At 45.0% G+C, this 25,858-nt stretch overlaps 8 protein-coding genes across 8 annotated transcripts; 4 read left to right on the top strand and 4 right to left on the bottom strand. All coding sequences in view use genetic code 12, as the record gives it.

Moving 5' to 3' along the window:
- Positions 1–1,181: 1,181 nt before the first annotated feature.
- Positions 1,182–8,087, top strand: FAB1 (1-phosphatidylinositol-3-phosphate 5-kinase; the record flags this gene model as incomplete). The annotated part of the gene is made up of 1 exon (XM_002619112.2): positions 1,182–8,087. One exon carries the CDS (start codon positions 1,182–1,184, stop codon positions 8,085–8,087), a length of 6,906 nt encoding a protein of 2,301 aa, XP_002619158.2.
- A 726-nt stretch (positions 8,088–8,813) lies between these two features.
- On the top strand, positions 8,814–10,475 carry SRD1 (Srd1p; the record flags this gene model as incomplete). The annotated part of the gene is made up of 1 exon (XM_002619111.2): positions 8,814–10,475. One exon carries the CDS (start codon positions 8,814–8,816, stop codon positions 10,473–10,475), a length of 1,662 nt encoding a protein of 553 aa, XP_002619157.2.
- A 77-nt stretch (positions 10,476–10,552) lies between these two features.
- TLG2 (Tlg2p) lies at positions 10,553–11,692 on the bottom strand (the record flags this gene model as incomplete). Its single annotated transcript, XM_002619110.2, has 1 exon — positions 10,553–11,692. The coding sequence occupies one exon, from the start codon at positions 11,690–11,692 to the stop codon at positions 10,553–10,555; it is 1,140 nt and encodes a 379-aa protein (XP_002619156.2).
- A 1,747-nt stretch (positions 11,693–13,439) lies between these two features.
- ROD1 (Rod1p) lies at positions 13,440–15,536 on the bottom strand (the record flags this gene model as incomplete). Its single annotated transcript, XM_002619109.2, has 1 exon — positions 13,440–15,536. The coding sequence occupies one exon, from the start codon at positions 15,534–15,536 to the stop codon at positions 13,440–13,442; it is 2,097 nt and encodes a 698-aa protein (XP_002619155.2).
- Positions 15,537–18,421: 2,885 nt separating this feature from the next.
- On the top strand, positions 18,422–19,936 carry AMN1 (Amn1p; the record flags this gene model as incomplete). Its single annotated transcript, XM_002619108.2, has 1 exon — positions 18,422–19,936. One exon carries the CDS (start codon positions 18,422–18,424, stop codon positions 19,934–19,936), a length of 1,515 nt encoding a protein of 504 aa, XP_002619154.2.
- A 1,219-nt stretch (positions 19,937–21,155) lies between these two features.
- FOB63_000312 (uncharacterized protein) lies at positions 21,156–22,304 on the top strand (the record flags this gene model as incomplete). The annotated part of the gene is made up of 1 exon (XM_002619107.2): positions 21,156–22,304. The coding sequence occupies one exon, from the start codon at positions 21,156–21,158 to the stop codon at positions 22,302–22,304; it is 1,149 nt and encodes a 382-aa protein (XP_002619153.2).
- Positions 22,305–22,714: 410 nt separating this feature from the next.
- FOB63_000311 (uncharacterized protein) lies at positions 22,715–25,003 on the bottom strand (the record flags this gene model as incomplete). Its single annotated transcript, XM_002619106.2, has 1 exon — positions 22,715–25,003. One exon carries the CDS (start codon positions 25,001–25,003, stop codon positions 22,715–22,717), a length of 2,289 nt encoding a protein of 762 aa, XP_002619152.2.
- Positions 25,004–25,123: 120 nt separating this feature from the next.
- FOB63_000310 (uncharacterized protein) lies at positions 25,124–25,701 on the bottom strand (the record flags this gene model as incomplete). Its single annotated transcript, XM_066102302.1, has 2 exons — positions 25,124–25,303; positions 25,648–25,701. 2 exons carry the CDS (start codon positions 25,699–25,701, stop codon positions 25,124–25,126), a joined length of 234 nt encoding a protein of 77 aa, XP_065958533.1.
- Between the last annotated feature and the right edge of the window lie 157 nt (positions 25,702–25,858).

Raw genomic sequence — 25,858 nt, 5'->3', positions numbered from 1 at the left:
CGTCTAGTGGCTAGTGTAAATGAGCCACCGAAACTGCCAATAGACACACCGTCAAATAGTTGTAGAGCAGTACAATTGCAAAAGAGAAGAAGAAGCAGGTACGCGCATCGGACCTTGGGCTATTTGTGTTGTTGTCGTTGTAGTGGAGGACTTTTTATTGCCAGATGCTATTTGGAGTGATGTTGGTGATTCCGCACAAAATCATAAATGCGATTAGATGGTTCGGAATCGGCCAATACCTATGTAAAAAAACGAGCTTGCAATAAGGTCCTTGGCGATTGAATAAAAGCTATGAAAGATTATTTCAAGACAACCATTGACATTTTCATTGATAGGTCACCTATGTATGCGAAGATACAAGTGCTTACAACGAGTATATAAAAGTCCATCAAGAGATCCGGTTAGCATGTCTATACCTTCGTATGTAGTCGAAACACTTCAGCAAATAATATACATCGGGCGTTATAGGTACGCGTGAATAAGCAGCAAATGGCCAATGCTGCTAGCTTGGCCACTTACCTCTTCTTCAATACAAAGTAGAATGACACCCCTCTCGCAAATACTTAAATGGAGACATGCTGAGCCATCGCCATCTGGAGTACTAACAAAGGGCGGCTCATGTGGTATAGATCACTCACTTGAAGATAACGACTATATACGCCTACTTAATAGGTTTCAGGGCTGAATCTGTTCTAATATTCCAATCGTTGATCCCAGGTCACACCTTAAGATGTTTACATGTACTTCTATTCCACAATTCCATTGACCAGCCATGAGCAGAACTTTAGTGTTTCATCTTTTCATGGTGAAGGTGATTCGCGTCATCCCAGTGCTGCCATGTCATCCACTTTCTTCTGATGACTTTACGATAACTTTCGACTCTTGCAATGTGAAGCTTTTCCTCACTGGCGAACATTTGTTATTATGCTGTTGTAGTACCCACCAGTACCCCATACTGCGCGCTCGCTTGCATTTATTCGCATTGATCACTCTTCTGCTCCGGCTATTCGATTACACTCGGAAACCACTCTTTTCCATTCAACAGCGGGTAGGCTACACGAAAAGTCCGACTTTCTTATCCCATTGCGCCTTATCCCCTTTCCCTTATCATTCAATTTTTCCCAATAAGCATCCGTTCTACAATCCTACCCACACAATATTTTCCATAGAGAAACCGTCCAATGCCAGACAAAGAGCCCGATTTTGTGTCGTTCCCGACGCTACCGGACCCTGAAACCGCCGGCCAAAGATCTTTTTCCAACATCATATCCACCACGTTGCGCCGAGTCACCAACAACGCATCGCATTTAGTTCATTCTTACGCGCCGCCCCGTGTGCCCGACACAATTGCCCCCAACTTCGCGCCAGATCTGGTCCCGCCAGGCGCGCCTCCTGCGAAAAATACCCCTGCGCGCCCCCCACTGCCCCAGTCTGCATCGCTGGCCCAGGCGCTTCCTGCAGCATCCTCGACCCAAGGCGTGCAGCCCGCGCCAAAACCGGCCCCGCCCATCACTGCGCCGCCCGCCCCGACCAGGGCTCCGCTCTCCCAAACACGAGCTCCTTCGATCCACACATCAACACCGTCTGTCCATACTACGGTCCCAGTGCCAGCAAAGCCGTTGCCAGCACGTGTCACTTCCGATGCTCGTAGTCTACGTCTTTCTACCATGGCGCCTTCAGCGCATCCGGCCTCAGTGGTAAGCCGAGACGAAGTGACAGTTGTTGCTGAACCTCTTGAAAGAGAAGGCGCTACATCTCCTCGGCCTCGCCTGCTGCTGCCCCCGCCCGTATCCCCTGGAGCAGCGCACTCCACATTGCAGAACCGTATCTCCTCCATCTTCAACAATTTGCCCAACGACATCGAGTTATCAGATGATTCTGCTTCCGAAACAGAGAGCGTAGGTAAATCAGGCAACACCAGCGGCATCAGTCTTGGAAACGACGATCCCAAAGAGAAATCCAGAGATCTCATTGGAACCCAAGCAAACAGTACAACAAACGGCAGCACGATCTCGCGTCTGCCCTCGCGTCGGCGCCGCACCGGTGTCCGTAGCTCCCCGTCGTCTTCTAATTTTTACACCTTGAAAAGCTTCGCTCCGCCTATGACTCGCAAAATTTCATCCAATTTCTCGTCGGCAATTTTAGGTGGTGCCAAATCCATCCTCAACACTAACTTAGCGGGCGTAGCATCATCGACGACATCCATGGTTAGCTCTATATCAGAGAAAAAGCGTCGCAAGAAACGGAAGCCCCGCAAGTTGTCCGATAATCCATTGAAGAACGGAGGTATGCCGAAAAAATACTGGATGAATGACGCCTTTGTTGCGGACTGTCTAAATTGTTTTAAACCATTTACTGCTTTCCGGCGGAAACACCATTGTCGTTTCTGTGGGCAGATTTTCTGTTCCGATTGCACCTTATTCATCTCTTATAGCCATTACAAAAACCAACGGCAGAACAAGGATGCTTTGATCGTCACAGATAGCAACAACTACAGGGATAAGCTCCGCGTCTGCAAGGCGTGTTATAGCGATGTTGTGGTATATCTTAGTGATGACTCAATGAGCTCGTGCTCTGAATCAGATATCGATAACGACGATGTGCTTTCGTTGGGTCGATCAGAGAACTCTGAAGATCCATCGACACAGAGAGAGTATCCTCTAGCACGCTATAGAACTCTATCCATCACGTCCCGAAAAAATAGTGTTGGGGGCGATATGTCGTTGACTCCTACTACGAATCGCGCTTTCTTGAACAATGGCAAAGAAACCGAAGCTCTTGCTTCGGCTTCACCGGCAGGTTATTCTGAGCCTGCTCAGCGTAGTCCAGAAGGTATCTCCTACAAACAAGCACCACAAATGGCCATCCCTACAACGCGTACAGGTCAAGCGGTAGAAATACCATTGACTAAGAGCTCTACTGGTGCGCCATCATCTTTAAAGTCCAACTTGACATTCCTAGCATTGAAAAATGCATCAAACGCAAATATGCATCTGAATCCGGCTTTAGGAGCAGACATGGATATGAAAAATGCACCGTGGTATATTCCTTATGCATATCCACAAGCGCCTGTAACGGGAGATTCGATGAGACCAAACAGTTTAGAAAACTTGAGTCTGTTCTACAAGTCCATGGTAAATTACCGCTATGGAAGAATTGCATCAAACTCAGACAAGTACCAGAATCAATCTCTTTTGCCAAAAAGTTCCGGAGACCAGGCAGAGGAAGAAGACTTCGAAAGTGAGAACGAAGATGAGCAGGTTATGTCCTTATATACATCATTGAACCACAGCTCGAATACGCAACCAAGTATTTCTCCAAGACCGCATAATGTGTTAAGCACATCTATGTCCTCCGTTCCTACTTTACACGAGTTTCCCAATATGGTTGCTGATGACAAGTATCTTCCAACTACTTTCAACAAGAGTGCAGGAATGATGCAGTTTGACTTTGGAGTAAATGGATCAACGCAGGGCGTTTCTATCAACGAAGATAGGCTGCGATCAGACAGACGGTCTAACGCAAGAGCCAAAGCCTCTTTGCGGAGAATTCGTGGAAGAAGGACACAAAAATTTAACAAAAATAAATGGTCAGGACATCCGGGCCATTTTACTTCGTCGATAGAAAATGGCCTAACATCTGGAAACAATATTAATACCTCAAGTTTTTCGCCCCTCTCTTCAACTCCACGGTCATCTCTGGTGACATTGAATAATCGGCTCCGCGATGCTTCCTCGTTTCTAGACTCTAGTCAAAGGCAATCATCTCATGAACCACAAGGTATGAACGCTACTGCAGAACATACTCAAGATCTGCAGTATAGCTTGGATGAAATCAAAAACGGGTATGACTCGCATCGATCCTCGAACCCTGAGGCATTCGTTTTAGAGAGCTTGGATGCATTCGAAACGAATCTTTCAGAATCCTTCAATCGCCACATTGATAGTATGATTACGCAATGTTTAGCAGACTGTGATATCAACGATCCCGCAGAGCAGAATCGCTGGAGCAAAGTTCTCACCAAGTGCCTTTCGAATATGCGCCGTATCAAAATTAGTGATACGCTTGATGTAAAGCAGTATGTGAAAGTGAAAAAAATTCTTGGTGGGAAGATAGAAGACACCGACGTTCTTGACGGTCTCTTTATCACAAAGAATATTGACTCTAAGCGGATGTCATCTTACATTGAGAATCCTAAGATTGCGCTTCTAGTATTTCCCATCGAATATTTGAAGCAAAAAGAACAGTTTATTAGTTTAAGGATTGTTGATTCACAACAGTCTGTTTTTATCAGCAACTTGGTTTCCCGCTTGATCTCCTTGGAGCCAGATATTATTGTGGTGGGAGATACTGTCTGTGGTCTAGCTGAACGTTTGCTCGAAGAAGCGAATATCACTGTTCTTTCGAATGTGAAACCCCAAGCAGTCGAAAGAATATCAAGATACACAAATGGTGATATCTTCCAGTCCGTCAATGATCTTTTCTTGAAAAAATCTTCGCTTGGATCGTGCCGTTTATTTGAAGTCAAACGTTTCTTGTACAAGGACACCATCAAGACCTATTCGTTCTTCACGGGAAGCAATATTGAGTCTGGATTCACCATTTGCCTCAGAGGAGGCGATGAGGAGTTTTTAAGTGGAGCAAAATATGCTACGGAAACTTTGATACCTGGTTTCTTGAATTCAAGGTTAGAGCAGAACTTTTTTATGGACTGTTCATTATACCTCCAGAAAGAAGAAACTGTTTCGCAGTTTGATATTCTTCAAAAGTACTTGTCAGATAAAGCTACTTCTCCAGATGATTTAAAATCAGCTGCGCTCGATACTATGGAACGCTTGGGGGTTTGTAACTACATCAAACTATTTGAGACCAGATATTTGAGTGTTTCACCGTCGGTTGAATATCCTCTTCCTCCAGTGTTGGCAAATGTTGTTGAAACCTTTCAGGATTTCAGTAACTTCTACGACTTTAACAGCAAGATTCAACAACTCACTACAGAGGACACTACGGATAGCGCATGGTTCGAAAAGTTGCATTTCGCGTTTAATTTAGAAAGCTTTTCAACAAAGGAAGATGTCGTGAATATCTTGAAATTCATGAGTGACGAAATGACAAAAAGGAAATTCAATGAATTTACTTTCAGGAGCAGGTTGTGGGCTAACTGTATGAAGTACACCATTTACCAGCTCTATCCCATTTTTCACAAAAGCATCCACTTTTTGCATTCCACTGTATCTATCAAGCATGCGACCCCATGCCATGGGCCTCTAGTTGTGGTCATTGATTATTATACTGACAACGATAAGAGTCTCGGTCTGTTTTTGGACCAAATCTTTCAAGAATCGAACAAACTATGTGACGAATGTGGTGAAATTATGTTGGATCATTTCAAAACTTATGCGCATGATAATGGTAAGATCGACTTGATCGTTGAAAAAGTTGAGAATCTGGGTTTCGAAGATACGAGGCATAAAAATGAACACTTTATGTGGAGCTATTGTCCTGAATGTGATTTTTCTACTCCTATTACTGCTCTTAGTGATGAGACGTATTCTTTGTCTCTAGGAAAGTTTTTTGAACTTTGTTTCTGGTCACAGAACGTTAAGTACCAGAACCACTGCCCTCATGACTTCTTTAAGAAGCACATCAAGTATTTTGGAAGAAATGGTCTCGTCATAAGAATGGAGTACAATACGATCGATACCTATGAAGTCGTTGTTCCCAAGAAAAAACACGAATTTGTTTCTGAAACTGACATTAAATTGAAACTTGAAGCATACTCAGGAATAGAAAAAAGTGCCAGTGCTCTCTTTCAAAGTGTTGCCAAGAGACTCAATAGAGTTAAGGTTGACACTTTCGATAAAGCCGAAGATGGGTCGAAAAAGGTAGAAGAACTAAAAGAAAGACTTCGACAACAAGAAGATTTGATCGCATCTAAAACTTTCAACATTTACAACTCAACATCTGCCACTAACTATCTTTCTTTGAACGTGATTCAAAGGAATATTCAAGAGTTGGGTGTCCAATGGGAAAGTGAATTCAATGACTTTGAACAAAAATACTTACCAACGGAAAATGAAATCACAAGAATCACCCAGTTTCATTTGAGAAATTTGTTAATGGATAAGCTTCACGACGACCTGAAATCCAAAACAATGGAGAGGGAGAACACATCAAAACTCGTAGCTGATAATTCGTTGCTTGATGATGCTAAAACCAGTGAAACTGATGAAAATAAGAGGGAACCTGGAGATGGCGAAGATGGCGAAGATGGCGAAGCAATCAGAAAAGATAACCCACCGTTGGGAATAAAATTAAGGGTTCCTCTGTCATTGATAGAGGATAAGATTATGCAAATTAAGCAATCATTTGAGAACGATCTGAATCAAGGTTTCAAACCTCCGGCAAAGTCCAGGTCAAGCTCTATTGCTGACCTGAGCATTTTTGACAACAGTTCTGTGGTTCAAGGTGTTAAAAAGGTTCAAGATTTAACTAACTATTTTAACCAGATGACTCTTGAGTTCCAAAGACAACGAGAAGAGACCTTAGAAAGGAATTTGAACAAGTATAAAGCGACTCCTGTCGCAAATTCAAAGCCGATCGTTGAGATTTATGATAATATTGAAGATGTGGTGGATGTGAAACATGATTACGACAAACAAACGGCTAAGTTGGATAATAATGGCTCTCATCATAGCGAAGGACAGGAAGTTCAATCTTCAGAGGTTTCTCCGGAGAGTTCAGTCCATGAGCAGTCTGCAAATGCGAAAAGAATGGATAATTTGAATGCACTAGATACAAAGATAACCAAAGGTGATTTCAGGAAGGATGACAATGCCAAGGCGAGACTCGACATGGCTCAACCAGAGAAGAACTCTTTGCTTAAATCACTTTCCAATTTTTGGGCAGACCGGTCTGCGACGTCATGGGATCCGTTGGAGTTTCCCTTGGACTCTACGGAACACACCTTCGCTGATAATGAAGTCATCGTCAGAGAAGATGAGCCCAGCTCATTGGTTGCGTTTTGTCTTTACAGTGATGATTATAAGCAAAAGCTTAGTGATCTGGCATCTAACGTTGAAAACCAAAGGGATATTTTGGAAATCAATGATCAATACAAGAAAAAGTTGCATAATTTCACGAAGATTGAGAAGAAGTTCAAGAAGAATTACGACACTAATAGCAAAAACAGTGAACTTGAATCTGCGATGACAAAAGAGAAATCATCCCACTTGAAATTTCAGTTTGTTGACGGAAACTCCGATTTATCTTGCAAAATCTTCTATAGTGAGCAGTTTGAAGCTTTCAGAAAAGCATGTGGAATTGATGATAGCTTCATTCAAAGTTTGTCAAGATGTGTGAAATGGGATTCAAAAGGAGGGAAAAGTGGATCTAACTTCCTCAAAACTTTGGACAACAGGTATATTCTTAAAGAGCTTTCGAAGACAGAGTTGGAGTCATTTGTGTCCATTGCACCATTCTATTTCAAGTACATGTCACAATCTACTTTCAACACGTTAACAACTGCCATTGCAAAGATTTTCGGATTCTACCAGGTTGAAATACGCAATTCCGTGAACGGTAAAATCTTCAAGATGGATTTTTTAATCATGGAAAATCTCTTCTTCAATCGTACGACGACGCGCATCTTCGACTTAAAGGGATCTATGAGAAACCGTCATGTTAAGCAAACTGGAAAAGAGAATGAGGTGTTGCTTGACGAAAATATGATTGAATTTATCTACGAGCGGCCAGTTTTCGTCAAGGAGCAACTGAAAAAATTACTCCGTGGATCGCTTTTCAATGATACATCTTTCCTTTCTGCGATGGATGTGATGGACTACTCGTTAGTGATTGGTATCGATGAAGCCTCGCACAAGCTATACGTGGGCATAATCGACTGGCTACGTACATTTACGTGGGACAAAAAGGTTGAAAATTGGGTCAAGGGCACAACTTTGGTGGGCAAGAAGGGTAAAGATCCAACGATCGTAACCCCTAAACAATACCGAACCCGTTTCCGTGAGGCCATGGATCGGTATATTTTGGAGGTGCCTGATATCTGGTATGAAGGAAACACGCAATAGACAGGCAGTGAGAGGCAATAGACAGGCAAGAGACAGGCGCAGCCAAGCCGCACCTCCGCTATCGGTCTCGCCTCTACCGGTAATCTGCAGGTCTACTGCCCTATCAAAGACTCCACTCATTGACACACTTGGCCAACTGAATGGATAGTAACGTTACTTGAGTACCCACGTCAGACTCTATACGTCGAGCACTCTCTTTTCTTTTATTTTTGTGTGAAAAGTGATGCCCCGGGTTCATTTTGATTCCCGGCCGAGAGAAAATTTAACTCAAGGAGGTGCAGCAAGGCGAGTGCGACAGTGCAGCATGTTGTTTACGATTAGAGCGCGCATCTTGCGCCGTGCGGCGCGTTTATCAATCCACTATACCCCTATTGCGCGCCATTATGGTTCGAAAAAAATGCTATCCCCAAAAGGTGCCACGCTTGGTGCGGCGTTTGTTATCTGCCACAAGGAATCAACGCATTTTGTTTTACGTTACTTTCTTTCTTTTTTTTTTTTTTACTTTTTCTTCTCTGCTACGCTCTTCTTTCAAATATTGAACCTAGACGTATTACTACTCGAGTAACAGACTTTTCTTTTACAACTGGCCCGCCTTTGAAATTGAATTGAAGAGATTTGCTGAATTGAAGAGATTTGCTGAATCGATCCTACTGAAACACAACTCGTACTGAGGAACACACATCGGTTCTTTTTTCCACTGATCCTCCTTTCCACACCGCACACATAATGCAAAGGAGCACGCTTTTCACTAGCGTGTCACTTGTATTACTCGTGGTGGCATTTGCCTTTCTGATTTTGGGTGTGGTGACTCTGCCCATTTCGTCCTCGCTCAAGCTTGGCTCAACTCCAGATTACACTTTTGGTATCTTCGGCTACTGCCACAAGGGTAAGTGTTCTTCGTCCCTGTACCCTGTGTCGTTTGGAGACATTGACAAGAACGAAAACTGGCTTCTCACCGCTAGTACAAGAAACACCTTATCCAAGGGTTTTATCATTTCTCCAATCTCTTGCGGACTTGTCTTCTTGGCGTTAATCTTTACCTCTGCATCGCTTTTCGTGCAGCATTCCCTCATCAAGATCTTTTCACTTGTATTTGGATTCATTAGCTTCGTCGCATTGACGGTAACTGGTGTTTTCGTTGTGCTTGTGTTCCATCCTCACGTTGCTTGGACAGGGTGGATTTTGATTGCCGCCGCCGCTTTGGCGTTAGCTGCGCTTCCCTGTCTCTTTTTCTCCATTGGTGTCAAAGAATCAGTGTCTCAAGATGACGAGAGCGAAAACAGCGCTTTCGGTGGCTATGGCAAAATTGACAACGACACCAGTTTTACAAGTACCACGTTGATGAAGCAGAATTCTGACTCAAAAGTACAGTTCAACGGCCCAGTCACGACTGCTTATGGAGAAAACGCCAGCAGCTTCTCTAATGAGTACAGTTATCGCGGTATGACTGGTGGTGGCGGATACGACGTGACTAAGAATGACTCGCAGACCAGCTTGTTCAATTCTAAACCAAATGATGCAAAAGATTTCACGAAACAGCGACCAACTGCTCCATCGCTCAACCTTAACGGTAGCACCACGAGCTTCTATGGCGACCTGAAAATGAATATGCACGAGGTTCCTCGTACTCCAATCTCAGCTAAACAGAAGATGGCCCCTCACTTAGTTCCAAATTCGGCTGTCACCTCAAACTCTCATCTTCCAGATAATACGGCCTTGCCTTATCCACCATCCGAGTCTGCAATTACACGTCTAGATTCAGCCAAGTATGGTGTTTTCGACCACCATCCTGAGGTGGAAGGCCACAAGCCGTTCACAGAGTTGGACGATTCCGAGTTGAACGACCAAGAATCAGAAACTCTTCCTCAACCGCAAGATTCAGATGACGACTCTGATTTTACTAGTGTTTCGCAACGGCCACCAAATGTTGATTTTCCTGGTTACTATCAACAAGCACCACAACACCAGCCTTACGCGCAGCATTATCAGCAACCGTATCCGCAGCAGGCATATCAGATCAGGCCTAACCTTTCCGAGCCTATACAACTGCCGCAACAGTCATCCTATTATGGTTCTGACGGGAGCAGCGCAAATCGCGGCTATTACCAGCAACCACAAGGTCAGCGTCCACCTCAGCCACCGCAGCATTACCAGCAGTTTGCTCCTCAGGGCTACGGGGGTCGATCAGCACCTTTCCAACCACGGCCCGTGCCACAGAGCAAGCCTCATGGCCCTACCATTTCTGATAGCGTGTTGAACAACAACCCCGATTTTGCCCTAGGCGCAGGAGGCAGACGTAAGTTTGTTCCAGTTGCTGCCCGGAATAACGCAAGCAACAGACCAGCAAGAAGTGGAGCGCGTGATGGACCCTACGGGATGATAGGCTAATAACTGGGAGTTTCATTTCGTTGTTGTATTACTAGAATAAAAAATGTCGATAATTATCCGCCTCCAATATAATTCGGTCAAAGTAACACATGTAGGAGAGGACCAGCCTTCTCTTCGGGGCCACCCAAAAGTGCCTCGTCAATTCCAATCTCTGTATCTCCAGTTGTAGTGTCTTCGGTCTTGGTGTCTGTGTTGTCGTTTTCATTCCCACCTTTGGTCTTTTCTACTGTTGTAGACCCATGAGGTCTCGCCACCACGAGAATGAATAAAGCAAGCACAATAAGACATAACAAAAAGATGATTTTGCACTTTGTCGTACGCTTCTGGTAGCCCTGGGCTTTGATTAACTCCTTGTCTGAAGATTTCAAGTCTTCCACCGTACGCGTGAGATTGTAATCGATGCGGTCCAACATACTACCTTGGTCCACCACAAGCGTTTCCATCTCCTTGAAAATGGTGGAAATCTCCAAAATACCCATTGCCAATTTAGAAATCTCGCGCTCACGTTGCGCTATAAGCTGGGAGTTTGGGTTCTGCTGTATTTGCTCTTGTGCTTGTTCTAGTGCCTGTTTCGAGTACTCTTCAATGTTTTGTGTATCTTCCATTAGAGCCACAGAGCTCGGAGTTGCCGACATTAGCAACTTGTCGGTTTCTTCATCGTCGTCATCTTTTAAAAACTTGATGTAGTTGTTTTGCAAGTTACGGAACACCACCAGGCTGTCCTGGATTTTCAAGGCATATGTCTTTTTGTAGTTTTCAATGATGGCAAGTTCGTCTGCTCCATAGTCTAAGCGCAAACGTTCGTAGTTTTTCTGAAGAAACTCAAACTTCTTGATCAGCACATAGCATTCCTCAAACATTTTGGTGATGCTGTAGTTCAAATCTTCGATCCGCAGCTCGAGCTTCAGCTTTTCCGTGTCTCGCGTAATCAACAACTTCTTGTACAACAGACTGAGCTCGTGCGTTTTTTGTTTGATCAGGCCTAACCGCTCATCAAGCAGACTCGAAATATCGAAGATGGATGGCGCAATTGGTTTCATCTCAATAGCTTCCTCTGAAGCATTGTCCTTATAGCGTTTCCCTTTTCTGGGAGCCCTAGAGCCCATAAGGCCTTCTTCCTCTTCAGCCAAGGCGACCACTCGAGACCCTGTGGCTTTTTCCGGCCGGGATATGGTCCGCCGGTACGAGAGGAAAAGATTGGTTCTGTCTCTGAACATTTGGGGAAGAAGAAGTGATATGAAAGATATGACTGCAGGCGCGCATAGTGGTTAGTATGGTGTACTCAGACGGAAAAGAAAGTCTAACGTATGCATTCGAAACACCACAGTAGTATTGCTCATCAAAATGGGGTGCCATCTGAACTACAATTCTGTTTCACGTAGTTTGTCCTTAACACCTTTGGAAGAATCAATGTGCTATGCATGTTTTCTGAGGCGGTAACTATTTCATTCGCACCTTTGGTCTATTCGATTTTCTTCAATACATCCCAGTACAGATTAATCAAGTACGTTGAGCAACAGTTTCATTGGGTATAGGTGACGGGTCATAGGAATTATCCCAACTAAATTGGCTGGCCACTGCCTCTCCGGCTCCTCGACACAGTACATCTATAGTTTTCAATCGTACATCACGACTGTCCTTTCCAACTGTCATTTGAGGTAGCGATACTACAATTAATGAGAGTACAGAAAAGTACAATTTCAATTTCTATCAAGTTCGTCGTTGGCAAAAGAAAAAAAAAGGCATTCATATGAAAGCATATAGAATGTTGTAGGATCGTGGGCCTTGGATGCGATTGCGCAGGAAGCGCAAATATGTAGCTTTGATAAAATAAAGAATCTTCTTTTTCCGAAGTCTAAAAGGAGGAAATACTAAACTCCGACTTCTCTGAATATCTACGTCAAGACTGACAATTGCACGTATTTCTTAAAAAAAAAAAAATAGAATTTTTTTTAAGTCCAGATACACAAATGGACTTCCCACATTTTGAATTGAGCCAGCGATCCACAACTGAAGTGCACCGGCTATCTATATTTACACAATTACGCATCCAAATATTTCCTTGTAACTCAACAAGCTTACTTGCTTCAGCTCATGAGCCAGCAAGTAATAGATTGGAAAATAATGATTCGATACTTCTAGTACCACAATGCCTTAAAATATGTCCATGACAATATAGCTGATGAAATTCGAATCCATTCATTTCACAGTATGTGACAGAATGATTTAATTTGGCACTTCTCCAAGCTTCATTTCTCTGTTCAATGAATGTGCACAATTTCGAAGCTTGCACAGATTGAATTCGTTCTCTTTTATGATCTATACGTTTCAAGCATATTTCAGGAAATTGTGTGTTCAAATTGTTTGTTCTTTAAGATATTTTGCTTTTCCGAGGTTGTTTGTATTTTTTAGGCTATATTTTTTTGACGGTTATTTTCTCTGTTTCAACACTTTTTTTAGCGCTTGCTTGAATGGTGCTCTTATTTTTTCCGTTTTTGTTCTCACAGATGCAATGTTTTCGCACTCTGCAGAAGAATATATTGAGAAAGCATATTCATGGTCAGTATTCTCTTCAGCTCTTTAGGTATCCAGACAAATGTCCTTGAATCATTTCAATTGAGATACAGCCGCTTCCTCGTTTTTTGTAGAAATTTGCTGCACGTTCAATGGTTGAGAAAACCGCTATAAGAACTCAGATCAATGCTGGTTGGTTTTACCTCGGAATTTCTCCTGTATTCCGTTTCTTCCCTGTTTCATCTTCTCTATGTCAGGCTCTCTTACCAGCTTAAATTGGGGCCATATATTTCGTATTTGATACATCTGGGACTATTTTATGTTCTATATTCTAAAAATTTTATAGTGTTTAACTTCGCTTTAACTTGCCCATCCATGCTTGCTTATTCATGACATATTGTGTAAATTTGTTCCCACTGTCTGTGGTGTGGTTTCGATTGCCCGCAACCGCTACCGCTTGCGGGCTTCACTAAAGTAGCTGCTCAAATTGTTTGTCGAAGGATTTCGTGATGTAGACGGAGATGAACCAGCAGAGCCCTTCAAATTGAACAGACTCGATCCCCGCAGAAGAAACAGTCGGTTGCGACCCACAGATCCAACAGGCGTTGTGGGTCTCAGAATTTCTTCAAATCGCCGATTGGCTTCGTCTATGTTCACGTGCGATCCTGGCGGTGGCGGCAGATAGATTGGTGCTAACAGACCATCCACCGAGCTTTTCATGGCTTCATTGTACGATGGTACACGAGACATGGCCATGCTTGACTCGGAACCAACGCGAGAAAGATGAACCGGAGGCGAAACTATGCCAGGAGTTCCAGCAGCCACGTTGAATGCGGAACTGCGAGTGGATAAGTTTGGCCGTTTAGAAAAGTAGTCGGTATCATCACCGCCATCCAAATTGAATGTAGCACGGCCCCGAAGGTTAGACGCAGATGAGGCCTGCGAGACCTCGTTTTCTTGCATTTGTCGCTGAATGCTCAACTGGCGCAAATTTTCTGTCAACTTGGCAGTGTCAATGCTGGCCATTGAGAACTGAGACACATCGGTACGGAGAGAACGAGGAGTAGCCAGACCCAGGGCAATAGGTGACTCCATAGGGGACACATCCGACCAGAGCTGATCATAAATGTGTTTTTCGTACACTGGTGGTGCAATCAAACCTGTGAACAGCAGGGCCGACTGGTTTGAACGAAGTCCATCAGGAACATCCAACTCAGACACACTTGGGTCTTGTGCAAACAAAACTTCCTCCTCTTCGTCTTCTGGGCCCAGACCAACAGACTCCACGTCCGAGAGCTGGTCTTCAGCACGTGCACGGACCGAAACAAATGGCGAGATGAAGAGCTGAACGGGCAACGATGCACGAAGCTCCGAAACATGTCCGTCTGGGTTGATCAAACCAATGACAAACTTCAACTTGTGGCGTACTTTGATGTGGGTGGAAATGTCACAGTCCTGAGTGCATTTAGAAAGAGAAGGAGGCACACGGAGAAAAGTTGTGACTTCCCAGCGGTCCAAAGGATACTCTTCATCAACTGCAGGCTGTGGGATTGTTTTCTCTGCCACAACGCGCTCGGCCAGATGTGATGGGGGAATGTAACCAATAAACAGGTACAACTCTACCAACGACACACGAATCTCACCCAAACGCAAACCCTTCAATAAAGGAACAAGCATAAGACTAATTGGGGTGCCAGATCCAATGGCAATTGCTTTCGTTGGCACGCTGAGGGAATATTCGACCTTTTTTGGCCATGTATTATCCACAGCCACTGTTTCAGAAAGTTCCACTGCGTCCGTTGTCATGGTCCGCACAACACGCACATGCCTGGTGGTGACCATGGGAGTATGGAATTTGCCACGCTCGAGCGTCGATTCTAATTTGTAGGTGACACTCGCGCCAGGTAAACCTTCAACCGATTCAGGCATGTTTCCAGGCAAAATAGCACTGAATGGGAACTCATAGTTTCCCAGAACCAACGTGTGACTGTTTTTCAAGGACATGTTACTCTGTGAAGCCGAATGGGTAAGGTTTGTGCTTGACGAAGTCAAGGCATGGAGATGCAAAGACGTTGACGATTTCGAACGGAGGGAAAGACCTAAGTTTTTCAAAGATGTCGTCGATCCATGGCTCTTAACCGAGTTGCTCTTGTTCATTGACTGCGACGAGCCGTTGTTCAGGCTCGAGTTGTGAATGTTGCTTGTGGTGCCGTTATGGACGTTTTCGTACATGTGATTGAGGTACTTTGTAATCTCGTTGCTATCCCACTGGTACTCATAGAGCTTTTTCTCGAATCGAATCACCTTGGGCACGGCGTTTTTCGGCACGTTGGTGTCGGAATATTTGAGGCGGATGGTACTGACGAGGCGCAAGGTGATTTTCTTGACTGTAAGAGGTTCCGTCACAGAAAGAACGATTTTTCCTGCCAAATACGTGTCAGCCGCATGGTGTTCAGATCCTTTGAGCACAATCACATCATGGTCGACGTTTTTCAAACGGATGTCGAAAAGCGCCGCCTGCTTATGGGAAGATTTCGCTTTGACCATCTAAGTGACGCACGGAAGCTTTTCAGGTCAAGGCGCGAGGGCGTCGATGAGGAGGAAAATGGTGTATTTCAAAAGAAGTAGCAAGGGAGCGAAGATGATGGTGGTTTCCCTCTTAGGCGGCTTTTGCTGATGTTGTCGTGGTTTCGAAGGTTGCTCTAGTCACTTGGACCGGAGAAAGAAATCCTTGCGCGCAGGGAGAAAAAGCCGCACTGAGATCTGCCTGCATTTACATGCGATAGAAGATGGACACAGGCATGTTCTCGAAAGGTGGAATAGCTTGAAGAAGATGAAATGGCTTGTAGATGGGCCATGGCAGGTGGATCGGGGTTTGGGAAACACGCTAGAGTAAAAAGAAAGGAAGAAAGTGTAAGCTGATCTGGCCACGATGGGTATTTTTCCGAGTCACTGCAGTCGAATGCGTCCCAACATGTGTGCATGACTATCTGGTGTGCAAGACTATCTCGTGTGCAAGACTGGAAACACTTATCTTAGATATGGACACAATCTGATACTTCCAAGCAGCTGGAATTGCGGGGCCCAAGGGGGTATCTAAAGTTGGCGTCTGGCATGGGATTAATGTTTGGATTTTGGCTTTCCTACTTGTTCTGATTTGAACTTTTCTATTTTTATTCGCCCCAATAAGCTTTTGTCCTTGGCACATAACTGCGTTTGTAGACCCGATTGCAAAACAAGAGGGCAAAGTAGGAAAAAAATAAACCAGGCAGAGCAATCTGAGTGTAAATTAGCCCAAGAGATGGAGGATCTTTAGCTGTGATAATTGCAGACAACGGTGATTCGTGGTATCCAGTTTGGTTGGTAATTCTGTATGGCATCATTATTCATTGAGGTTAGGGCTTTTTTTAGGATATATGAAAAACGTAAAGCTGGGAATTGGAGAGAATATTTACTTTCTACTCTTTAAGGGGCGGTAGCCGATCATTGGCACTGTTCTACTAGTTGGATGAAAACAAAAATAGAATAAAGTGAGAAGCTTAGAGAGCAGGAAGGGTGCCAGCATAAAAAGAAATAGGCTTCCAATGCGAGAAATATATGAGGAGAAGTTAAAACATGATTAGCGTAGAATTGGGTAATATGTAAATAGTTGGAGGCATCCTAAGTGTTTTGGCATGAGTTGAAGGGATACGTATATGCACAATTAGATAATACAACTGCTGGCCATGTAAGAAACGAAGGGCCATTAACTATGCTATGGGCAGATGGTGAATGGGAAATAAATGAGCAGGTTAAGATATGCAATAATTATGCGACGCAGAGGTAATAAATAGATAACAAAATAGGCAAATTTTAGGCAATACATATGCATCAATAGGCACGAAAAGGAAGAAAAGGTAATCAAAACTGTGGGTCTACAGGGGTATCCATATATCGGTAGGAGAGCCAAAACCGACTCCGGTTCAAGCAGTAGAGGGCCAAAAGGTTATTTTTCGTTTTGGAGACAGAAATGCTCGGTATACGCGAAAGGTCAGAGAACGGCAAGTATAGGCCATCATATCAGGCAATGCATAAGCGGGCAAATAGACGATCGGATGCAAGCCTGACGGCCACCAGAAGCGGGGGGTTCCCGTAATAAGTGGCCATTGCAATTACTGAAAATAGGATAAGACCATAAATGTGTATTTTGTGCGCGGCCAACAGCGTTGGTGAGATATCAGGACAATGCGACGCACCGGGACAATATGATACGGCCGCAACTGCAATCTGAAGGACATTGGAATACGCATCCAACACATAGACACTTTGCCGACGCAAACGTACGCAGTAAATACTTGACCTACGCATTAGATATCCTACTTCCTTCTTCCTCCTCCCTCTATCCTCCATTAAGCCTATCACACAACGCTGGCCTCAAGGTGTGTCAAGGTGTGTCAAGGTGCCAATTCTGCAGGTGCATTGAGCCGGACAATCAATGCACTCCACCCTCTGACAGCTATTTTTGTGCGCGCGCATCTGGACTCACTACTTAGGTGAAAAGCACCGTCCATTGTAGGATAGGCGCATGTACACAAGGCTGCCAAGAGCGTTTTGCTGCAAGTGAAAGAAAATATCTTCTCGCTGCCGGACCACATCCACCGCTCCTTTGTCAAACATCCAGAGGGAGCAAAGAGCCAGCACGACGCGGGCGGCAGACGGAACACCCGTGCCTCCCACGCCTTAGGTTGCCCATAGTTAAGCGCGCGCGGGTGGCTGGTTTTCTGTTCCAATCGAGCAAGTGCGCGCATAACTCTGGCGCCTATGCATTCCTGGGGCCCTGGTTTGGATGAACAAGGGCATATGCTTGTCAGAAACGGCACAGGGAGGAAAAAAGCTGGTGCGCTGAGAGAAGCTTCTTCATGCACCGCGGGCGCTTGCTTTTTCTTTAAATACTTCTTGCTCGGCTTTCTCTGGGCTGCGAGTCTTCAAGGTCCTTGGCTTCATCACCTTTTTCTGTTGGTCTGAGCATCGCTCATTGCATTGTCCTTATAGAGTATACTTCCGGCCACTCTCCCACTAATACTTATACATACTGGCCTCCCCCTTTCGCATTGCTTGCATCCTTCGTCACACCGTCTCCTCTTGTCTCCATAGCTGTTCTCTGTCTGTACTTTGCTGTCTGGCAGACTCTACTTTGGACTCAAGCTTGCCATTGACTCATCTCATTGACAATCCCCCATCGGCCTTCTAAAGTGTCCCTTTGATTGTCCCTACCTAATTGTCTTTCTTACTTGTCCTCTCCCTGGCCCCATCATCTGCCCCTGGACTATACTCGCAGACTTTCCCTGCTTTCGCATCATCCAACTACTGCCACTCCCTAGACTTTTCGGCCTTGCGCTTATTCTTCCCTAATTCACATCCCTGACATTGGCTGCTAATTCTCCTGTCTCGCCATGTCTCTCCCCGCCACAATGGACGCCCGCGTCCTTTCCTTGCAATCGCCTAAGCGCGCGCGCTCGAGCCCGACCCGTGCTTTCTGGGCCAATGCCGCCTGGCTGCTCTCGCGCCGCCGCCTGCGCCGCCGCTCGCGCCGCGCGGGTTCGGTGTCTCCTTCGCCCACCCCGTCGCCCATGTCGCCTGCAGTCGCGCCCTCTTCTCCCTCGTCGCCGGCGCTCTTGCCCTATGCGCCCTCGAGCGATCTGGATTTCCTGTTCAACGCCGCCTCCGATAGCGACTTGGAGTCCTTGCCTGACTTGACCGACGACGCATCGATATGTTCGGGCCGAAGTGCAGTGACACCAGTGAAAGACCCAACCCATCTTTCCCTTGCGGAAGATATCCACACCCCAGGCCGCAAAGTCTTGTTTCCTTGGGCACATGCTCGTCTTGCGCCGAGGCCCACTTCGGTGACAGTGTTTGACATTCCCGAGTTGGTGCACAAAATAATAGAGTATGCGCACCACCAGAACACCGTGGCGCCCCATGAGATTCCAGGACGTGATGTGGACCCCAACGTTTTGTTCACATGTTTGCAGGTCAACCGTCTCTTTTACAATGTCGCACGCCAACTCTTGGGGCAGCAGCTCGTGTTTTCGCGCGAAAACAACTTGTATCAGTTTTTGCGTGGGCCCGCTCGCACTAATCAATCGTTCCGCCCGCGCGCATGCATGTTCAGTCGTTTGGTGGGTGCCAAGCAGCCCGCCATTGAAACTTTTGCGCAGGCCATCGATGCCTCGTCGCTCGAGCGCCTTGAAGTTTTCATGTGTCCAAAACTTCAGCCAACGCCAACACTTTTCCACCAGGCGTTGAAAACGTTGGTGGTGGCTGGATCGCGCGTTGCGGACGACGTTCTTTTAACGCAGGTCGCACGTCGCTGCCCGAACCTCGAAGTACTTGACCTCCGCGCATGTGAACGTGTCACTGACTGCGGCGTACACGCCATTGCATCGTCTTGTCGCCGCTTGGTGTCTGTTAATTTGGGCCGCAAAAGAAAGGGCCATCTTATCACAGACCACTCGACTGCGGTGCTTTTCGCGCGCAATCCACGTTTAGAAACTGTGGGGCTTGCCGGATGCCATGTCAGTGACCGCTCTCTATGGGAGTTGGCACTCCATGCCGGCTCTTCCGTGCAGCGGCTCTCCCTCAACAACTGCCCTCATATTACCGACCGGTCGCTTCCGGTTATTTTGCATCATAATCTCATGCGCAACTTGTCTGTGCTCGAAATACGCTTTCTTGCTGGCGTTACCAATGTGGCGCCCATTGTTACATTCAAGCGCAGTCAACATGCTCGAGGTGTCTTTCTTTTAGTGGAGACATGCGAAGAGCTTCTGGCTCGCATGCAAGAATGCGAGCGCTCCATGGACACTGTGCTTTCGAAGCGTATCTACCAGGATATAAGTGACTGGGCCAATGCTAGTGATGATGACGACACGGCATACGTCCAGTTCATGAGCTCGCGCAGATAATGTCTACATCATTTTTACGCCACTAATGAATCATAGTTGTATTTAGTGTAGAGCTTTGCTAGCAAAAGACACTCGAAACACCGTTCTGATTGAACTGGGTAGGTAAAGTGAGCTTTGCGGCACTGCCTCGTTCAAATTGATAGGTTCATCGTCAGTACTACGTAAATGACATTATTTATTGGCTACTTGAAGTATTTTGCTTAACTACACAGAGACCTTGAAGCATTTCAATTTGTCAAAAGTAAATAAAGAAACATGCCAAGGATTCTCATTTATGGTGTTTTCATTTAAAAAGTCAATTGCCAAGTTTGTCAACAAGGATCTGATAAGATCTTCAACAAAGCGCGATTGAAAGTACAATAAGCTACATAGATATATTGTGACGTACAACAGGTAATTCATCAACAAGTAAGCATAGGAGTACACAGGATCCTTAGTTTAAAATTTTGTTTGCAATTTCTTATTGTTTTTGATAAGCTGAGCGCTTAGCAAAAGCAAGTAAATACCTGCTCTGAAATTCTTCGTCCGTAATACGCTGGAATATTGGCACAAGACACAAATGCTACAACACAATGAATACAGTTGCAAAAGCGAAAAGTGTTTCCGGCTCTAAAACATCCATCTCAAGTGCCAGAACGCTGATACTGTGAAAAAAAAAAAAAAAATACAAAAAAAATATCTACATATTGGTGGCCTGTTCAAGCGAGGACCCTCTTGTAGCATACACATGTGATCTCCAACTGCCAAACACGTACAATTTGACAACAAGTTCTAAGTTTCGTTTTTAACTTTAAATTCTCAATCGACAACCCAGGACAAGATAACTGGATTTATTTGCGCTTTGTTTATTTTGGTACTTTCAAGTGTCTCACACCTTCGCATCTCCAGACTTTTTTTAGGTCAAGCTTGCATAATACCCGTTTGACACCGTTGGAATATGCAGGCCCGCCCGCACTTTCCCTTACGAGAAAACGACAACATCCATTTACCCAAAAGAGTGCGCAACTTGAAACCCATCTGAAATCCCGAGATCCTGAAACTCGACACGTCTCTTTTTTAGTGAGGTGTATTTTTATCCTCGATTTCTTTTGTTTTTGGTGCTTTAACGTGCTTTATCCTCCTGTCGTTCAATTGTCTCCTGCGTACTTGCTTTTTAGTGTTGCCTGTTCTACTGTCTTTCGTCTTCCCTAACTTTGGTTAGCTTTCCCAACTCGGTACAATGCAATCACCCATTTCGCTGCGAAATCCATCACAAAGGGCGAAAACCACATCTCAGGTGAGTACGGTCGGCCTGCCCCGTTCAGCTAATACAGTCTCTTCTGTTCTTCGAGCCAAGAATTCCTCATCCCTAAACACCCTAAACACCCTGAAATCCCGCCGGAAATTGGCCCACCAGAAATCCAAACTTGATCTCATAGACGATACCACATTGACGTCCCTACCGTTTCCTCCGCCGCCACCCCGGGCAACACTTAATCGCAGCAATTCTTCCATTGGTGATTTCCCCAGTTCCTCCAATTTTTTGTTGGAACCTCCACTTATACCAGTACGAACGTCCAATTCAGCCTTCGAAAGCCTAGATTGCTCTACGTTTCTGAGTTCTACATTCACCGTGACGGAAGATCCTGATGAATGCTCCGATGAGACAGATGATCCTATTGTCTTGGTGGAAGATTATCTTTCGGATGCCGTTGCCGAACGTGAAAATACCCGCCGCTTGATGCGCAAAGAATCCCTTGCAACATTCAAGCAAAAATACTACAGTAGCAGACTGCCGGATCTGAGTTGTACGGATTTTCATCTGGTCAAACGATCTCTATCGGATCAAGAAGCTGCCAACGCAGGCCATCTTGCAGAGGACTTAGAAGCCATTTTTGGAAAGCTCCCAGGCACAGACAAACTCAAACACTGTGTTTTCTGCGACAAACCGCTATACGAAATCAGCTCCATAATCAGCAATTCCGACATTGACCCGCAACCAAAGGGTAAGCCTGCTCCACGCGAAACCTATACGGAGTTTGTATGCTGGGACTGTATCCACATCTACGAACAGTTTGTGAGTGAGTTGCATGAAATGGAAACTCTTCTGGTCAGTAATACAAAGCCACCGCCCTCGGAGGACATTGTTGAGATCTTCAAGAGCCTAAGAGACTCCTGTGGCGCTAGTGCAGAAATGAGACCGCCTAAGAAGCAATCTAGGCGGGCATTTTCAAATGACTTACTTGGCCGTTTGCATTATTTGAGCTCTGTGTCGCAACGGCCGGCGGAAGCTTCGTGGCTCGAAAGTTTGGCTGCAAAACTAAGATGGAACAGAAACATAGAATGCATTTCCCGGACCTATCCCATGGGACAAGCGTCCGGAAGGTAAATCACAAGACATACATATATACATAATAACATTAATGGGGAAGAGCACTTGTCATAGACCCGTACCTCCTAATTCCTCTTCGGAATGCTTAGCTCACGTCTCGTTGAAAGAAAGTATCCATATGTTTCTACGCATCTCCAGAGGTTTAAAGACAACTTTACGGAACAGACCAATTCTTCTGCTTGAAGAATTTCTTTTCCGGCAGAAAGTTCTTCAGACTTATAGAAACGTGATGCGAGTCATATATAAGCATCACGAGAAGAAAGATCTAGCTCAATATGCAAGGGAAGAGTTCCGCCTGAATAAAGATGCCGAACTAAACCACAGAAAGTATCTTCTACAAATCGGGCTCAACAGAATTAATGATATGGCTAAAGTTTTTGGTATTAGTGCCAAGTTTTAAGCTTCGATCAACGCGATAGCTTCAAACTCGAACTACGTACACCTTCTATTATGTCCTCTAATGTATCACTGACAAAGTCCTGGGGCAAATCCTCAAAACTGTTGCTTGATTTTATTTTCCTGAAGAGTTTCTTCTGCTTTTCGCTTTCCTCAAATGCACTAATGTCTGCCCGGAGAGTAGAGGCTGCTTTCACTAACTGTGGTTGGCTCACTAGCAACGGACAAATGCATGCAAAATCAAAAGCTTGAGCCAAGATGTGGTTGATCTGGTTCGAGAGTGGAGGAAGATTATCGATGAATTTTGGTTTGATCTTTTTGAAGTCCAAGTTTTTAGCCAAGAAACCAATTTCCAGTGCCTTGTCCTTGATTTTAGGGTCCTTGGCCACTTTGAAAAGGCTGAGATACATTTTGAAAAGATGCGCCTCGAATGCAGAGAACTGTTTCATGTGGGAAGGGTTACTAAGAATTTTGTTGAAAGCCTTGAGCATATTCTGAATGTCCGCCTCTTTCCTCTCCACGATGAGTAATTCTTTCAAGTAATACAATTTCGCATATTCTTTGCCTTTCCGTTGTTCTGCTCCATGAAGAAATTCTAGTGGCAGTAAGTGTGCACCCAAATTGTACTCTGTCTTGAAGTCACGATTGTCTGACACTGTAAAGCAGTCGCTTAGAATCTCCGTTTTCATGTCCAGTACCACTTTATAAAAATAATTGTAGTATGAGTGGTTCAAGACCCTGGATATTTGCAAAATGCGAAGAATTAACAAGTGCCTTGTGAGCGAATTAGAAAGTCTCTGACCAAACTGGTAGAAGTCTTGAATCTTAGTGTAAAGATCCATTTCGAATCCCTTCTGGATAAAAGACTCAACCTCGCTATCGCTTGTCAAGTAAAAACGAAACACTTGCACAAGTTCATTTAAATTGGCTAATGAAGGCGCAAGATCGAGTTTGTAAGAGAGGGTGTCGTTCTGAATCATCTTGATTTTCAAGTCATGGAATACTTTGATAGCTTTAGTTGATGCACCAATGTTGGTGTACAAATTAAGAAGCCATAATTTCACCCTGTAGTTCTCGGAGTCTTGTTTAGCAAGATGTTCAAGGTGTACAATGTGTTTGACAATGTTCTCCGGCGACAGATCTTGTCTGAGGTCATCAATCATGCATATGAGGTATGTGTCAATAAGATTGACACTGTCGAATTTGGCAAAGTTTGACCACGAAAGTTTTAAGTTGGGATCAATTCTCAAATTAAGCTTGCTCAAATTGCAAAGTTTTGACTCTTCTTTTGGACTAAGCTTCTCCTTGGAAAGCAACTCGGAGTAGTCCAGATGAATCCTTTCAACAAAAGCTGGAAACAATTCGATTAATGAAAGATCAGCTACGCAACATGGTTTGGTAGCAAAAGAATCATAGTATGCAAGTACGCTTGTCTCGATGTTTGATTCATACACTTTTGCCAATTCGATTTTCGCCATGTAAGCGTTTCTCGAATTGGAGGATATCAATGTGGAAATGTCAGTCTCCAGCTTGCCCAAATTTTTGGCAGCCATGATTAGGTATTTCCACGTATTGTAGTCATTAAATTCTTCCTTGAAAAGCAATTGGTGACACAAGTTGTACAACGCTTCCCAATTTTCAAGGCGGAAGAGGCAGTCCAAGTACAACAAAGTCAATTCCAACTCACGATGATCCAACGGCGCAAGAAGCTCCACCACTTGATCGTATTTCCCCCGCCTGCTCAATATGGTTGCAAGGGCAAAGATTTCCTGGTTAGACTCGAGCGGAGACGAGTCGTTGAGGATCAGCTCGGCCAAAGCCAAATGGAAAGCCAGTTCCTTTTCCAGAGGGCACTGTAAACTCCACAAAAAATTCACAAACGCTGCTCTCACTGCATAAGCGCGGTTGGACTTGGCGTGTTTTTTCAAAAGCATGGACGCCTTCTGCGCTGACCTTGTGTCGAAACTATGGATGGTTTTGAAAAACCACGTGAGAATCAAGTCTGTGGTGGGGTACTTTTTGACTGCGTTTTCGTATATTTCATTTGCTTCCGTCGGGAGACCTAGTTTTTTGAACGCACGAGACAACAACTCTAGGGCTTTGGCGTCGCTGGGCACTTTCTGCTTCAAGGTGCGGCACTGGGCTTCGGCGGATGCATTTCCAGTTTCGGCAAGATAAAAGCAATTCAATGCCAAGTAGTAGGACTTGTCGGGGAAGCGCTTGAGTTTCAGCTCCAAGTCGCGCCTTGCAGATGCGAAACGGCCTTCTTCGATCGCCTCTAGGATCGGGTCGCTGGCCATGGGTACAGAGGTGAAAACGAGGTGAAAACGAGGTGAAAAGTGGTGAGTGGAAAAGGCAATGGGTGTGGGCGCGCACCCGTACCTCCCCCTTGTCACTTAGGTTGTGGTTCCCAACGTCTTTCAAGTCAAAATGGGCCAATGCCCGCACGTGGATATCAGGTCCGGTTTTAAACAGATTATCTCCGACAAAGGCGTCATGCATTCTTGTGGCTCCACCAGCGGCAAGTGCCCAATCCTGTATGGTCTCGGCAATTGCTTGGACACATGACTTGACCCATGTTGTGTGCCGGAATCCTGCCACTGACCTGTTTACAAGAACTTTCGCCAAGCACGCACCAGATAACGTGTGGAACAAGTAGCATGAAGGCTTTATCTCTGTACGCAGGCTATGATCACCAAAGGAAACTCTCCGCAACCTCCAACACCAATGTGGACCGAAATATATGTGCTGGATTTCCGCCCGTAATAGGGGGCATGCACCGGCATGAAGCTTATCTGGTGCGGACGAAATTGGTTTTTTGGGCCGGTATGAAGCGTTGTAGCACCGGTATGAAGTGATGTAGGCCGGTATGAAGTGAGAAGAACCGGTATGAAGTGAGAAGAGCCGGTATGAAGTGAGAAGAACCGGTATGAAGTGACAAGACCGGTATGAAGCGAAAGACAAACGAGCGAGCCCAAAAAATTGGCGCATCCGCCATCACACAGTGTTTTGCAAGGCCAAGTTGCAAGCTTTGGTTGACCTTATCTTAATGGCGGGGCGTGAGTGGAGAAGCAATTAAATAGGATTCCTGCATCACCAAGCTGGGGAGTGCGTAGAGAAGTTTGACATTTTCTTGCGGGAGACAGTTGTTCCGC

The sequence above is a fragment of the Clavispora lusitaniae genome, assembly GCF_014636115.1.
Source record: "Clavispora lusitaniae strain FDAARGOS_655 chromosome Unknown tig00000003_pilon, whole genome shotgun sequence".
Lineage (NCBI taxonomy): Eukaryota > Fungi > Ascomycota > Pichiomycetes > Serinales > Metschnikowiaceae > Clavispora > Clavispora lusitaniae.
The sequence above is the reverse complement of the archived record's forward strand: the minus strand, read 5'-3'. Positions and strand labels throughout refer to the sequence as shown.